General features: G+C 43.5%; 1 protein-coding gene across 2 annotated transcripts in view; it reads right to left on the reverse strand.

The window, feature by feature from the left end:
* Positions 1-15,780, reverse strand: part of ADCY9 (adenylate cyclase 9) — a 508,932-nt gene that overhangs the window by 228,770 nt on the left and 264,382 nt on the right. For both annotated transcript variants that reach the window (XM_078663127.1, XM_078663126.1), the window contains exon 3: positions 251-441. In XM_078663127.1, the coding sequence (XP_078519253.1) occupies positions 251-441 (191 nt within the window). The remainder of the gene's footprint in view (positions 1-250; positions 442-15,780) is intronic.

Genomic DNA, 15,780 nt, shown 5'->3' on the forward strand with positions numbered 1-15,780 from the left:
CAGATTCAAGTTTCTGTACATCAGAAAACTGTCTGCACAACATTTCAGAGCTACATCGAAACATACATTCCAGACAGCCAACCAAAGTGCAAGGCGATATCAATGACAACATGCACTATATAAATACCAGTTTTGTGATGTAGACTTCCTGATGGGAATCCACCAGCAAACATTACTACCAAAAAAGCTTAACCCAATGAACAACACTGCTCCACCCGATCTCACTGTAAATTGTTTCTGCACAACTCACCTTGGGCTTCTCCTGGTGATTTGTTGTTTCTGCAGAGTCAGCAGTATTTTCAGGCAGCGATACTCCTTGCGCCTTTGGAGCAGGCGATGAGCTTGAGTTGTCTCCAGAGTCGAGTATGGGAAGCATAGTCTGAGAGCAGCTGCAACTGCATTCTTTTGTCCGCCGACCAGATATCAAGTAAGTCTTCAAGCCTGGCGGGAGAAGAAAAGATAATATTACTTAAAATAACATGTCACAGATGTTTCTTCTGTCCACTGCGCTAAGGAAATCAATGCAGGCAGAAAGTACAACTTCAGACAGTTGCAAGTTGTTTGGTTCACATTCATTAACATTTAGAATCTAATTTCTGATCTGCAAATGCAAGGCTTGTCGGGGCACTTGGTAGGTCTGCCATCTGAGGATGACGAGAACCAACTGGTGGGACAAAAGATGCTACAACATTGCGAGCTCTACCCATTTACTTCTAATGATGCTTAATATTAGTTCATAGGTCTTCACTACTTACTGAAGTGGTATTATCGGTGCTTGTGGAACGCGTTCATTTTTGGAGGAACAGGACTATATATAAAAAATTGTAATAGTTGGAGCAAAGAGAGGGGAAAGGCGTGTAATGCGGATCGATTTTACTTTGGCTACTAGGTCCAGCATCTGTGTTTGAGAAATGGATTCACATCTTTCTAGTACCTCTGAGGTGGAGTGTTGGGGTATAACAATGGACCTACTCCCAAATTCTTCACTATCCCAAACAGTGGTCAAATCCTCCTTCCCAGTACAAGTGCTAAAAGTTTGGAAGAAACACGCAAGACATATATGCACCATTCTTGAACATCTAGTTTTACATTTAGAGCTAAACGTCTGAAGAATGTGGAGGGACATCAAATCAAAATCCAATCTGAAGGTTGACACCATAACATAAGGAGATACACATTGGAAGACACATCATGTACCTATAAATTACCTCCGTCGCTATTTCAACCTAGAAAAAAATACACTTATGCTACAGAATAACCAAATTAAGTAACCCATCTTAACATGAATGCTCCAACTTATATATCCTACTAATATCCCCAGCCACACAAAGGAAACACATTAAAGAAAGTACAGGGATCCTAAATCATTAACGACCACCTGCCCTCACTTGCGCCTCGCCAAAAACAGCACAAGACCGGGGAATACATGTAAGGAGTGTTCACAAATGAGCACCACTGCACTTTTCATCTCTTGTTGCGAGTATTACATTCGATTCATCTCGAGTTCCAAAGTTGCCCACAATACTAATTCAGTAATAATTATTTTCGGGGTTTATGTGGTGAGAACCTAGTTCCAAAGATCTGCTAGGTGCTTTACTTAGAACATCAGTATACGAAACAATGGATGCAAGTGAAAAAAGTAAATCATATAATCAATCAATGTAGAACAACTATAATCCTTTACTTGCAATGGTTATCGTTAATTTTTTGAATATGAATTAAATCAATTATCAAATTATTTGCAAAGAAATAAGAGACAAAGTGTCAGCCTCAAAGAGACAAATTTACTTTATAATTCAAAGTACTCCGTGCTCCAGTGAATACAGTGTGTAAAGACAAGCATAACCTATAGAAGTGGGTAAAACAATAATGAAGTGAGCAACAGACAGAGAAACTGCACTTAGTTTATACAGAAATGGTGTATTAACAGTTGTGGTGCATATATCGCAAAAAGTCCATGCTGCAACGTCAACAATTAATTCGACCCATTATTACTGTAGGGACTTCTTAAAGGCTGAAAATGTTTGAACCAAAGGGTAATCTGTGAAGCAAGAAGATGGAAAGTTAAAGAGTCTGACATAGAACATTCCTTGCCACCATGTAGAGGATTGACTGATTACTTAAAAGTCCTCGAAGTCAAAGAGATCATACCACGCTGTAGGAGAAATTGCGGCAGAGGGACAGTTAGCTATAACGATAGAGGTAACGCCCAACAACCGAGGAATTTAAGAGAAAGAAAACCTATCACTAGGGAGGCCAATCTCTAATGTAAGGCTAAATATGAAAAGAGCAAAATGATTTTCTTTAAGAATATCTAGCTGAAAAAAATGTTGCCAATTATGAATACGGTGTACAAACATTACCTGAATCACAGTTGCCAACTCAAATAATTGGCAAATAGGTGAGGTGTCTGGGTAATCTATACGAGGGATTGTAACATGAATTATAGACCAATAAAAATGTGAAACGAAGTGCTGTTGCATAATTTGAAAGGGTTCTTAATAAATTGCAGAACTTAAATTGTCACTAAATAGAAGGCAACAACAATCAACTAACAAAACCATCAAAGACTCAACTTTTCAGAGTTTTAGAGCTCAGAATCAAGTTGCCAGAACTCTATAGTTCAGTATGGTCATTCTGAGGAGCATTTGAATTTCTGCCTATCAGGGACACATGGAGGCCTTCAGTGGCACTACAACTAGTATAGAAACCCGTGGCTTGCAGCTTACACGAGGAGATCAGAAACAAATCCTGGATCCCACAGTGTAATTTTACTAAGCTTCAGACATGTGACCAGTGAGTTAGACACCTTGTTTTGCTACAGGCACAATTAATCATTTAAGATATTTAAAGCTGATTAAAATCTGTGACCAGCTGTTTGAACACAAATCTCTGTAGAACATGCATTATGCATTATGCACGAGAACTAGCTTGTCAATATTATTCTCAAAGAGTTGCTTGATACATACAAAGCTCTGGAGCAGTTCCTGATTATCACTACACCATCTTACTGGCATGACTTAGATAACATCGGATCCTCATTTAATCGCCATTTCCAAGAAAAAATAAAAAACTTTCCCTCAAGGAGGCATGGGAGAAACATCTGCCACAGAAGGCATTTCAAAAGCTTACAGCAACTTCTGCAAAAACACTGTCCAGAATAGAAGACATGGCTGCTCTGAGCACACGCTTGCACGCACGCATGAGCAGTAACTCATTGTTATACCCCTGGAACAAACAGAAGTACATCACATAAACTTGCCCGCTTTGGCTAAAAGCCAGGCTTGTGGCACTCCGGCTGGGGGAGTGGAATTTGCGAACTCATCTCCCGGTCTGCCACTCAAGGCACACTGTGCTGCTTCTCCGGCTTCGGGAAACAATCTCGCATATACTTTGCATCTGCAGCCTTTTTGCTACAGCTAAGAAAATATATTATTCGAACAGAGTAGGTCTGCTTGGGAGTTCGGATCTGCAATCACCAACCTGAACCCCGAGGATACCACACTAAAGGTCAACACAGTTACGTTTGTTTTGTTGTGGCGAAATCGGGACCCGCAAATACTTCCTTCTCTGCAGAACCTGCAACCAACCAAAATCAGCCCGACATATTCATCAAAACGTTAACAGAATCAAACGCTTGGTCCTAAACCTTCCACATCGACGGCAATCTGGGGCCCTTCTGTGCCGCCTTCATATTTGCAACTTTCATGTGACCTCGGCTATGCAAATGACTGTGGATGGCTCAGACTGAACACCAGCAGGGACTACGGATCAGCTGTTTTGTGTGTTCATTTCTAAAACGCATTTGGGACCTTATACTGCGAGAGCCTCCAGGAGGAACGTTGCAAACATTGCGGCAGCACCGCTGTCGTTCTAGTTACGCCTTTCATGCTGGCTCTGGCCATGACACTGATTGCCTAAGGACTGCTAAGAGCCAACATCCTTAGCAACTTGGGACCTTTTCTCCATATTTGTAAAAAATTGATTGGGGGGGGGTTGGGGAGGAAGAGGGGGGGAGAGGGGAGGGCTGGGGGATATTTGCTTAAGCCAATTAACATCAGACCAACTAACTAACCTTGCACAGGCCAAACTCTTCCATTTTGCACTATGCACATTGCTGCCCTTTGCTTTACGCCCTTCTCATTCACCCTGTTCTAAATATTCACTTTTCTAATGCACATGGCACTTTTTACCGCATGAGTAAACAGGGAGGTATGCTATGAATCTCAATGCTGTACCGGTGGTATTATATTGCAAATAATGGCAGCAATCTAGGGATAACTTGTGCTGGCTCTTATCTGCACCTTCCATGTTGGCCCTAGCCATGAAAATGATGGCTTGTTGATCTTTTGGGGCCATCTTCTCCAGTAGGGGCGGGCCAACTGCTGTGATTATCTAAAAACGAATTTTATGGGGGTCGACCAGGCCTTTCACAATAACTTTGCACAGATCATCAAACCGCTTTTGCACTCTGCACTTTTCTTGCATCCTTGTACCTAGCTCTGCTCTTTTTCATCTACTGTTAAGTATCTATTCAACAAGGGCCGCCCACTTTGCTATGCGGCTGAGTCACTGAGCATAACATTTTTGCTCGCTTTGTACTATTTTATTAGCTTAATGACCACAATCCCCTCAGGAGTCCAGGGATTCCTGCTATTTTATGTGCTCTAACAGTGGTTTAAATCCTGTTTTAACCTGTTGAATACGCAACATGAGATGATCATTTGTAAAGGTTTTAATTAACTGCACAATACATTTTTTTACTTTACACCATCTTACTAGCAGATTCATTCGACCTACAAGTATTCTTGGCACGACAGCTTGAAAACTATGGCCAATATAAAGGTTACCAGTTTAATACTGCTGTCACTAGCTCAGCTTCCCAATCTTCATGGGTGAATGAAATAATCTATAGTAAACATAGTAACCATGACCCTACTAACCGTTCTACTATGGTTGAAGACGAAGGTATCGAGTGACTTGTAAAAATCCAGTAAAAGTGTATGCTTATGTACCTTCAAATGTAATAAGGTGCTGCAAAGTAATGTCCCTTTGAACTGGGGGGCTAAATGCTCCGGACAGTGGTTTACTTAAGGTGGCAGACGTACATATGAGGGAGCCACCTCAGGATTTTTTCCTGTCTCTGCCATGCACACTACTGCCTTTTCCAATTCTGATACCCAAGTTCCAAGGATCTGACATTGGTGGCGAATTTTCTCTAAAAGTGCAAAGCAGAAACAGATGAAGTAAGTTTCTTCTGTGTCAGGGGGTTTAGATCCCAGGAGGCAGTGCTAGTTTGGATCTCAGCGAGTTTGAATCTTTTGGTCTCCTGACAACTCAAAATAACGAACAGCGACAATAAAGCCAGATCTAGCTATTAATGTTTTTACAGTTCTTAAACTCTCCTTCTGTGTTTTTTCCTCATACGCTATCTGATGGGGGTTTTAAAATATGAATTAGTCTCACTATGAGAACCCGTTTGTTAATTTTAATGATATCTTATGTCTTTTATGGTTTTATCTGTAAAATCGAATAAAGACATTTGATTTGACAATGGGTAGCTTAAAAAAATAAACTGCTTATCTACATTTGATGCTCGACAGGTGAAACCATAGTCGCTGTCCTATCAAAATACGGTTTAAATACACCTTCTGTTCCTGTTGTTTTGGTGTCAACAGGGCCACGCTGTATCATCCCCACCCTAACAGCTTGTTTCTAAAGCAGGAGCTGGCCCTATTACCTGGCCCACCCAGACATTTGCCTGTGGTGGCAGGTGACGGGATAGATAGCAAAAGCCTTTTACCCATGGAAAACAATTAACCGAAGCTTGATTATTTTCTCGGTGTCCGTTTGTGAAAGAACACAAAGGTGAAAGTTTGATACCGAGACTAGTATATGGCTGCAACTCAAGGCTCACTCACTCTTAACAACATAATTATATTAACAAATAGAAATATATTAGTTGCACATTTTACCTGAGTACCAGCGAAAAATATGCTTAAAAAGTGATAACCAAGGTAACCTGAATCTTATTTTAAAATATGTTCATTTTAGGTGAAGCTCAGTTAACCCTATAACTGAGAAAGAGATGATTTTTTTCTTACAGGTGAGGCAAATGAGATGTTAACTTTGTATTATGTACACGTTGCTTTCATACAGGCCTTAAGCAGTCTGAAGGCTGCTTTTGAGCGCAGCTTCTAACATAACATCATCAAAAACCTTATTTACTACGTAACACTATCAGAGTGCCCCTGCCATCAAATTGATAATTACAAGAAGAATTTGATCCGCACACATTAAAGGTAAAGAATTAGTTCCACCAAGTGTTGTGATTCACACATTCCTTTATTCTTTAAATGTTGTTCTCCTTTCTTCACAGTAGCCAACGCTTTCGTCCTATTTAAGGACTTCTTCAGGGCTCCTCAATTGTCCATTAAATTGTATGCGCTTTCCTTCTTCTCAGATAAAATACACCTTGTAATACCTTTTCTGCATCTCTACGATATTGAGATCCCCAGTGCTGAACGCCGATAGAGGGACACTTTGCCCGGAACACATCTAATGATTCACAAGTCAACAATGACCATATATTACTTAAGGAGCCATACTGTTTAATATCATCCCAACTACGGATTCTAAACAAAGAGGCACAGCCACCGAAGCTGCCACTTCTCCGAAAAGAATTATAGAAGGAAACATTAGGATAAACGTTTTTCTCACTGGGGATCTCAATATCGTAGAGATACCAAAAAGGTATTACAAGGTGTATTTTATCTGAGAAGAAGGAACACGCATACAATTTAATGGAAATTGATGAGCCCTGAAAAAGTCCTTAAATAGGACGAACGCGTTGGCTACTGTGAAGAAAGGTGAACAAAATTTAAAGAATAAAGGAATGTGTGAATCACAGCAATTGGTGGAACTAATCATTTACCTTTACTATGTGCGGATCAAATTGTTCTTGTAATTGTTTGCTGTGGAAAGTTTTTTTCACACATTATGAAACTATGGGGTCTTGTTTCCTTTGATCATCGCACCATATGCCAACAAAATTGCCGAAATTCAAATAAGTGTGGTATAATATCCTGGACCTCTTTTGTGAATCATTTATCAAATTGATAATGTTCCTCTTAGAGCAATCTCTTCATCATTTATTTGTGTCTCATCTGTGCCAGGCATGCAGATTCATGGCCTGGAGGTGGCTGGGGAGATATGGATCCTGTAGCTGTGAAGTCTGCATGTGTCTTGAAAACTGTACTATTGTTAATAGTCACAGAAAAGAGTGCAGTGCCTATGTTGAACAACTTGCTAATTTCCTTGTGGCTTTTCCAGAAATGTGAAGGGCCTACTTGGCCATCTTTATCTAGGTAAGCACAAACTCTAGAGAAGATCCTGCCAGCATTGCTTGAGAGCTGTATTTTAATGTCCCGAGTTGTGCCAGCATTAACCGCAGAAACATGGCAGCGGAGTTGCTCAGCCCAGACTGAGGCTGGCACGCCGCTCCTTCAGGAGGATAGTCGCAGTCTGGCACGCACATTGATGAGTCAAACTAGAGAAATGGAAAAATGTGGTGAAGTGGGGCGCAATTACTCTGAAAAGGCAAACCTCAGACAACTTCCGATTATGCTCCAGGACTTAACCACTACCCCTTTCCCTCCATTCTAGGTTAAGTCTCTGTTCTCTGGAATTTTTTGGCATTATTAGATCAACAGCAAAACAGTAATTGATAAACTGCTTAACTCAACCAACCACTGCTAACTACTTATAACGAATTCCATCATTTTTGGCTCAATCTTCTATGCAAATCAGTCCTGCCCATGTCCCAAAAGTGATCTTTGTGAGAAGACGAGACAGGCCTTGCCTTAATTTTTTTCATCTTTGTCTGAAACCAACCATATGCTGATAAGTTGTTCCCCAAAAGGCATAGTCTAGGAGAACCGCAAGAGTATATCCGCTATCAACTACAACACAGGAAATCCCAGACTGCTTTTGACCTTGTTGGCCTTTTCTGTGATGGCCTACTTGAATCTCAGGAGTAATAAAAAATGTAAAAAGCATTGGCAAAGCCAATAGGTCTCACCTATGCAAGAGCTATTGGCTTTGCCAATTTGTTTTAGCCATGCTGTAAACCAGGGTGTCAGCTGTTCAACATGGCAAAAAAGTTTGCGGTGTAGAAGACAGTGGTGTGGAGAGTTGTGTAGTGGAGTGGTGTGGAGGGTCATGGAGTGGATTTAAGTGGAGTGGAATGAAGTAGCGTGGAACAGAGTGGCATGGCGTAGAGTGGCTTGGCGATGAATGCCGTGGAGGGAGCAGATTGGAGTGAAAGGTCATAGAGTGGGATGGAGTGAAGTAGAGTGTCAGAGTGTTGTAGAGTAGAGTGGAGTAACACACAGTGGAGTAAAGTGCCATACAGGGAGTTGCATACACTGGATGAGAGCAGTAACAGAGTGGAGTAGATCATCATAAAGTGGAGTGGCATAGCGTGGAGTAAAGTGTCAGAGAGTGGAGTGTCATGGAGTCTCTTGGAGGGAGTAGAGTGGAGTATTGTGGAGTAGAGTGTGGTAGAGTGGAGCTGATTGTCCTAGAGTGAAGTGGCATACAGTAGAGTACAGAATCATAGAGTGGAGTGTTGTTGAGTGGAGCATAGTCAAGCAGAGTGTCATCTGTCGGAGTGGCATACAGTGGATTAGAGTGTCGTAGAGGAGAGTGGCATAGAGTGTTGTGGAGTATCACCAGAGTGGGGTAGAGAGGAGTAGTGTGTCAGAGTAAAGTGGAGTAGAGGGAGTTGCGTAGAGTGTTGGAGAGAGTTGAAGAGTGGCATAGAGTAGAGTGTTGTAGAGTGGGGCTTCATAGAGTAAAGTAGAGTATGATGGGGTAGAGCAGGGTGGAGTAGAGTAGAGTGGAGGGGAGTACAGTGCCACAGAGTAGAGCGGCATAGACTGAAGTACAGTGTTGTAGAGTGGAGTGTCAAGAGTTCAGCATTGTGGAGTGCAGCGTCGTGTCAGAGAGTTGCCGCATGGAGTGTTGAGTCGTTGAACGAGGGGCATGGAGAAGTGTGTCATAGGGTAGAGTGCATGTCGTAGAGTTGAGTGGCATGTCGTAGAGTTGAGTGGCATGTTGTGGAGTGGTGTGTTGTAGAATGGATTAAAGTGGCACAGAATGATGTAGAGGGGAGTGGCGTAGAGTGGAATTTGCATGGTGTGGTAGCACACTGCCATTTCAGATAACACATTTTCAATTAAAATGACCATAACATTTGCACAGACACACAGTTTTACAGATAAAAGTATACATCGTACAAACAATGTGTGCAAATGTCATCACCTAGTGTATCGATTTAAGGGTAGTAAAATATTTATTTCCACCACACTTCGGAATTACAAGAGCTGTGCTTCATTTGTGATTTCCTGATTCTGATATATTATGAAATATCGGCAGAGTTCATCAACAGGTATTTACATTTTGTTGTGTTCTAGGAAAAAGCCTTACTTTCAGATCAAGATTGTCACATAATCGGCTCACATTTAAGTCAGAGAAAGAAAAGTAAACACCAAGCTCCCTCGGAAGATAGACCTTGACATTTGATCTGTATCTTTGAATCTACAGCATATGTAACAAGATAAAAACAACAGTTAAAGGCCTGTTTACAGAAAGAGAGCACTCATTGAAGAATATGATTAAAAGGCTATCCTCCACAAGAGGGATGAACTCAAGTTGGGACAGTCTAAATTAAATAAAGCCACCAAATAGAAAACAAACAATTGTGAGTTCCAAACCACAGACAATGGTGAGCAATGAGCGGAATGTTTCCCTGGTAGGATTTTCAAATGTCCCCAAGATGTTAGCACACCAGACAGCTGCACTGTCAAGTAGGTTTTGGTAGGTTTCAACCGGAAAAAAAGGAACCACATCTGGGCATACCACTAAAGATTAAGCAGACTGAACTAGAGTAGATACACTTACTTGTGAAAATGTTTGAATTAATCTGAATCACTGGTAATTACTCTAAGCACATTGCTTAGTTTAAGCACACTTCTGCCATTGAAGATGGGAACCAACAATATGCAGATACTTTCTGGTCCCAAATCCAGTTTGTCATCCTTGATTGGCCCAGCTTTCAAAGAACTAGAAATCAGGGGACTGCCCAGAGGTACTCTCTGTACACAACTCAGTTACAAGGCAGACAGGGCCACTCGAACTACCTGCGTTCCGCAGGATTCTATTACAGTCCATGTGTGTTTATTATCTTCCTGGACTTCAACAACCTCTGCTTGTATATTACATAAAATATGTATGTCTTGTATTGCAAGTTCCCCAGAGCCTGTCCGCAATTACTTGCCACTAAGTTCCTTTTTCCAGTGACGTACAATGTAATAGTGTTCCTATAGCTGTCTGTGTTGGATTCCGGGACTGACTGTTCCGAGAGGTGGAGCTGAGCAGGCAGGATATTCTGGTCCAACTGGACTATCACTGCCTTTGTTTGCCTGCTAGCCGCTCGTGAGGACTTGCCTTCAGCCTTCTGCCCGCGGACCTTCCGCCTGCCTCCCGCTGCCCTGCCGTTTCTCCAACTTAGAGCGGGGCCGCTGTGAGGAGACCGGCGAGGGGCGGACTCCATTGTCCAGCAGCCCTTGAGGTTTGCCGCGTCACCACCAAGCGCCAGGAGGCGCATAAAACAATCACCAGCCCCACTGAGCGGGGCACTATCACTGCCTTTGTTTGCCTGCTAGCCGCTCGTGAGGACTTGCCTTCAGCCTTCTGCCCGCGGACCTTCCGCCTGCCTCCCGCTGCCCTGCCGTTTCTCCAACTTAGAGCGGGGCCGCTGTGAAGAGACCGGCGAGGGGCGGACTCCATTGTCCAGCAGCCCTTGAGGTTTGCCGCGTCACCACCAAGCGCCAGGAGGCGCATAAAACAATCACCAGCCCCACTGAGCGGGGGACTATCACTGCCTTTGTTTGCCTGCTAGCCGCTCGTGAGGACTTGCCTTCAGCCTTCTGCCCGCGGACCTTCCGCCTGCCTCCCGCTGCCCTGCCGTTTCTCCAACTTAGAGCGGGGCCGCTGTGAGGAGACCGGCGAGGGGCGGACTCCATTGTCCAGCAGCCCTTGAGGTTTGCCGCGTCACCACCAAGCGCCAGGAGGCGCATAAAACAATCACCAGCCCCGCCTCACGGGACGCGAGCGGGAACGCCCGGACGAAGCCCGGACAAAGGGCGGACAGTCTTAGACAGTCCGAGACTGTCTGCGACTGGACTGGGCCTTATTCCACGCCTCTGAAATAAGACAAATACCCATTACGCTACTGTATATGGGAATGTAAGTTGAGCACTCTACTTCCTCACCCTTAGCACTGTTTGAACTTGTGACTTTATATATATTTTTCTTAGTGTGTTTACTTACTAAGTGTTCAGTATGCCTAAAAAAGCAGCCCCAACTACTTCCAACACTCTAGATAACTACTTGGTTCAGGTGGTTTCGAAAATAAACAGCGAAAGGAGACAGTCACTGGGATTAAGCCAGTCACCTGTTCTCCAACCCATGAGCCCAACTCAAGCATCCTCACAGGTAGATATTCCATCGTTGGATGCCCCCATTGACCTGATAGATATTAACATACATGCAGGTGATAATTACGATCAAAACATTCTTCCGGCGGCAGATTCAGAAATCTTCGTCGTGACCGACCCAGAAAATGAAGTCGATCCTGACCCTGAGACACGTGTCCAAACTACAGATGAAGATCCCTCTTCTTCAGAACAGGAAACCCGACCAGCTAGAACATGCAGAAAGACTCAGCCAAAACGAGCTGGTCTACGATCAGGTCTAAGGAGGAAAAGGGCATCACCCCCTGGGAAAACCAAGGCTAAAAGTGTGGAGTATGGGGATGATAGCGTAAAACGCATTATGGATGATGAGCTGTTCCATAGGATAGCCGAAATGTTCGAATGTAAAATTAAGTCCATTATTAAGCTTATGGTTGCCAAAATTGATAAACTAAACGCTGAGATTAAAAAAATGGGTGGGGTTCAGAGTAAGGTTGTGGGTGAGGTTGACAGACTAGCAACACTAGTTACAAAATTGGTAGAAGCAACTGGGGAGAATGTTGTGAGTGCAACAGAGGAGGGGGGCGGCCCGACGCCATCAATCGGCCCGGCTCAGGTTCCAATAAGCACTAATAATCACTCTGTGGCCACAGATGGTGGTTTGGCAACATCAAATATTCCGCCGGTATCATGCCAAGAAATAGATTCCCTCCAATTTATAGTGGAAGCCTCTCCAGTGGTACTGGTGTTGGCCAATGTACCGCCTCTGGCGAGTGGGCAACTGGAATCCCCAGTATCACTGTCCAGTAAGGCGCTGCATTGGCTAGCAGGAAACATGCAGATGGCGCCAGGAGGGAAACAGCAGCTAGCGGGTGAAATCAAGACAGCGAAAAGGGTTGCCTGGATTGGGAATCGACCAAAAAGGTTCAAAGGAGACTGTGTAGCGGTGACTTTTTCCCATCCGGCTGTCCTACCCAATGTCTTGACTAATATTCTTCCGCCCCAAAGAAGAAGTGGGACTGTTGTCCCCCTCACTCTAAAATTTTTCTACGGTGAACAGCAAAATGTAACATTCCCCAAGACCCCGGGTCCAGTGTGGGACACTGTGAGAAACAGATGGGGAGCAAAGGCTCTAGCTAATGAATGGGGAATGGATTTGGGAAATAGATGTGGGATCTTATCGGGGTTAAACGATTGTGACTGACTTGAGAGGGGACGCAAGACTGCATGATCCATACCAACTGGTAATCACCAAGTGGAAGATCCTATAGCTCAGACATCTATCCCGGCAAGTGATATTCTAACACCTCAGATAAAAATAATGAGCAAACAAAATACTCTAGTGGTCTTAAAAGGAACGAATGACCTTAATGATCCACCCGTTTGCAATACTACCAACAGTGCAAATGCAAAAATAACTTTAAATTTGGTGGTAACAGAGAATAGTTTGAGTGAAAGTATCTCATCCCAAGAGTGTAGTGTTAGTCAACCCACTAGCACGGAACTACCCAATGGTAATGTTTCTGCTCAATCTACCTTGGTGTCTTGGAATGTCGCAGGCTTAAAAAGCAAAGCAACATCCTTGGACTGGCTAGCTTTCTTGGATACCAAGGATATAATACTCCTCCAGGAAACATGGCAGGTAGCCCCAGAACCAAAGCAAGGATACTTACACTTCTAAATCTGTTCTCCAGTTGGCTACAAATAGCTCTGATATCCTGCTAGTCAAATTCCAACGATTACACTGTAAGGACCTCTTTATTTTTAATATTTACTCAAGGGGGCTTCCAGGCGTTAAACCCACTGAGGCAGTTGACCAGCTAGATATACTTTTAAAACAATATTGTTTGAACGGCAATGTTATCGTTGCTGGTGATTTTAACTGTTGTTTTGAACCCCTAGATAACTATGATATAGACCTTACGGTGGAAGAGGACTATATTTTGTAAATCCCTCAGCTGTCCCTAATACCTATTAAAAGATGGTCAGAGGCCGCATTGCAATTCAAAGTCTTATGTGTGGAGCATGGGCTACGGGCCACTAACGGAAGAACGGGTTCTGACAAACAGGGTGCCCCTACCTTTAACAATGGCACATCACATAGTCGTATTGATTACATTCTCACTAACAAGGAGAATTGGTCCTGTGTTGATGATATGTGGATAGAGCCACGGGCTGAAAGTGACCATGACCCACTAATTTTGTTATTTAGGTTGATTGATCTACCTAAAAGTGAGGGACCGAGGGACAGTGTGGAAATTGCCCTCTCGAATGACCACAGACGAGTCAGATGGTCCAATTGTGTAACAAATGAAGATAGTGTTGCAGCTATGAGGGATTTAACCATCCAGGCCATTATAGACCTAAGGAGTAACTCCACTGCGGAGGTTCCGGTATCTAATGTTAGTAGGATCCATGATGTGTTTTTTAATAAATTGAGATTTTTCTTTGTTAAAAAGGTTATTAAAAGACAGAGTAGGCCTGTAAGGAAGGAGGATCAATGGTACGATAAATCCTGCAGGGTTGCCTACAGGTCCTTGTCAGATGCAGTAAAGACTAAAGACATAGCCAAGATAAAGGATGCCCGAGTTGTGTACAAAAAAACACAACTCAGGGCAAAAGGTGAATGGGATGATGGTTACTGGAGGGATCTCTTGAGAGCCAGCAAAGAAAGATCTATGTCCTCCTTCTGGGATATGGTTAAGTGGGGAAGGGGGGCCAAAAGAGGCGAACCCACGAACCATGTGTCACCAGACGCTTGGTTTCCCATTATGCGTCCCAGTTTGCTTCTGAGGATGAAGATGAAGATGGGTGCGAGGCACTTCTGAATACAACTGTGAGTGCTAGCTACCTATCCTTTACTAAAGTCGATGTTCTAGAAACTCTGAACAACATCCCAAAAGCGAGGACCCCAGGCTTGGATTCTGTTCCTGCAGATCTATTTATGCATGACAAGGACCTCTGGGCTTCCTATATCCAGTTGCTAGCCAATGGCATTGTGAAGGGTTCGCCTATTCCAGAGTCCTGGAAGGGAGCTGAGATTATTCCAATCTTTAAAAAAGGGGAGTGCTCGGATCCAGGCAATTATAGGCCTATTAGCCTTATCGCATGCATACAAAAAGTAGTGGCGAGGCTTCTGCTGCAGCGTATCCATGGCTGGATAGATGAAAATGACATTCTGTCGCCCTTACAGGCAGGGTTTCGCAGCCATACCAGTACCATTCATCAAGTTTTTAGATTTGTTTTATTATACTGGCGTGTAGTGTTACTTGGGGGGGGGGGGGGGGGGTATGCTTTTTGCAGCCTTTGTTGATCTTAAATCAGCATTCGACTTGGTCCCTAGTGCCAAGTTGTGGAAAGCCCTACAAGAACAGGACATCCCAATAGATATCCTGTCGTTATTAATCAGATTGCACGAGGATAATTTTGCTCAAGTCCGATGGAATCAGCAGGGTAGCGTAACTGACAAATTCCTCATTGAAAGGGGAGTACGCCAAGGATGTGTACTAGCCCCAACCCTCTTTTCGTTATACATCAACAGGGTGATCAGGTACTTTGAGCAACAGCCGACCGACGCACCCAAGTTGGGCGGAAAGCTGATCCCCCTGTTGATGTTTGCGGATGATACCCTACTAATTTCGAAAACACAACAGGGTCTTCAGAAGGCCATTGGAGTTTTTGAAGTGTTCTGTATAGACCATGGTCTTGTTATTAATAGAGCCAAAACAAAATTCATGGTCTTGCACAAACAGAAACTTGTTAGAGAGAAGGTGGTTATGGACGGAGTACAACTGGAACAGACCCAGGTTTTTAACTACCCGGGTATTACCCTGTCATCCAAGCTAGATTGGAAACAGCACACCAACCAGCTGGTCACGAGGCATGCACAATTGACAGGAGCACTCACCAAGGAATTTTACTCATCACACACTAGGCCAATTACCCCGGTCTTAAAGATTTATAATGCCAAGGTTGGAGCAGCGGTCCTTTATGGGGCTGAACTCTGGGGACCCAGCAACCTTACAAAGTTGATGGTTGCCCAAAATAAATGTTTGCGCAGCATCACTGGTTTACCGGTATCCACTCCCCTGATACCTCTCCACTATGACTTACGGTCTCACAGCTTCGAGGATATGGCCAAATATAGATCGGTTGCTTACTGGAGGAGATTGTGGGTAACCCCGGAACTCTCCCAGTATGCTCAGGGCTTCCTCGAGGTTAGAGACTCGGATAAAGTTCATAA

This window comes from Lissotriton helveticus, chromosome 10, assembly GCF_964261635.1.
Source record: "Lissotriton helveticus chromosome 10, aLisHel1.1, whole genome shotgun sequence".
NCBI lineage: Eukaryota > Metazoa > Chordata > Amphibia > Caudata > Salamandridae > Lissotriton > Lissotriton helveticus.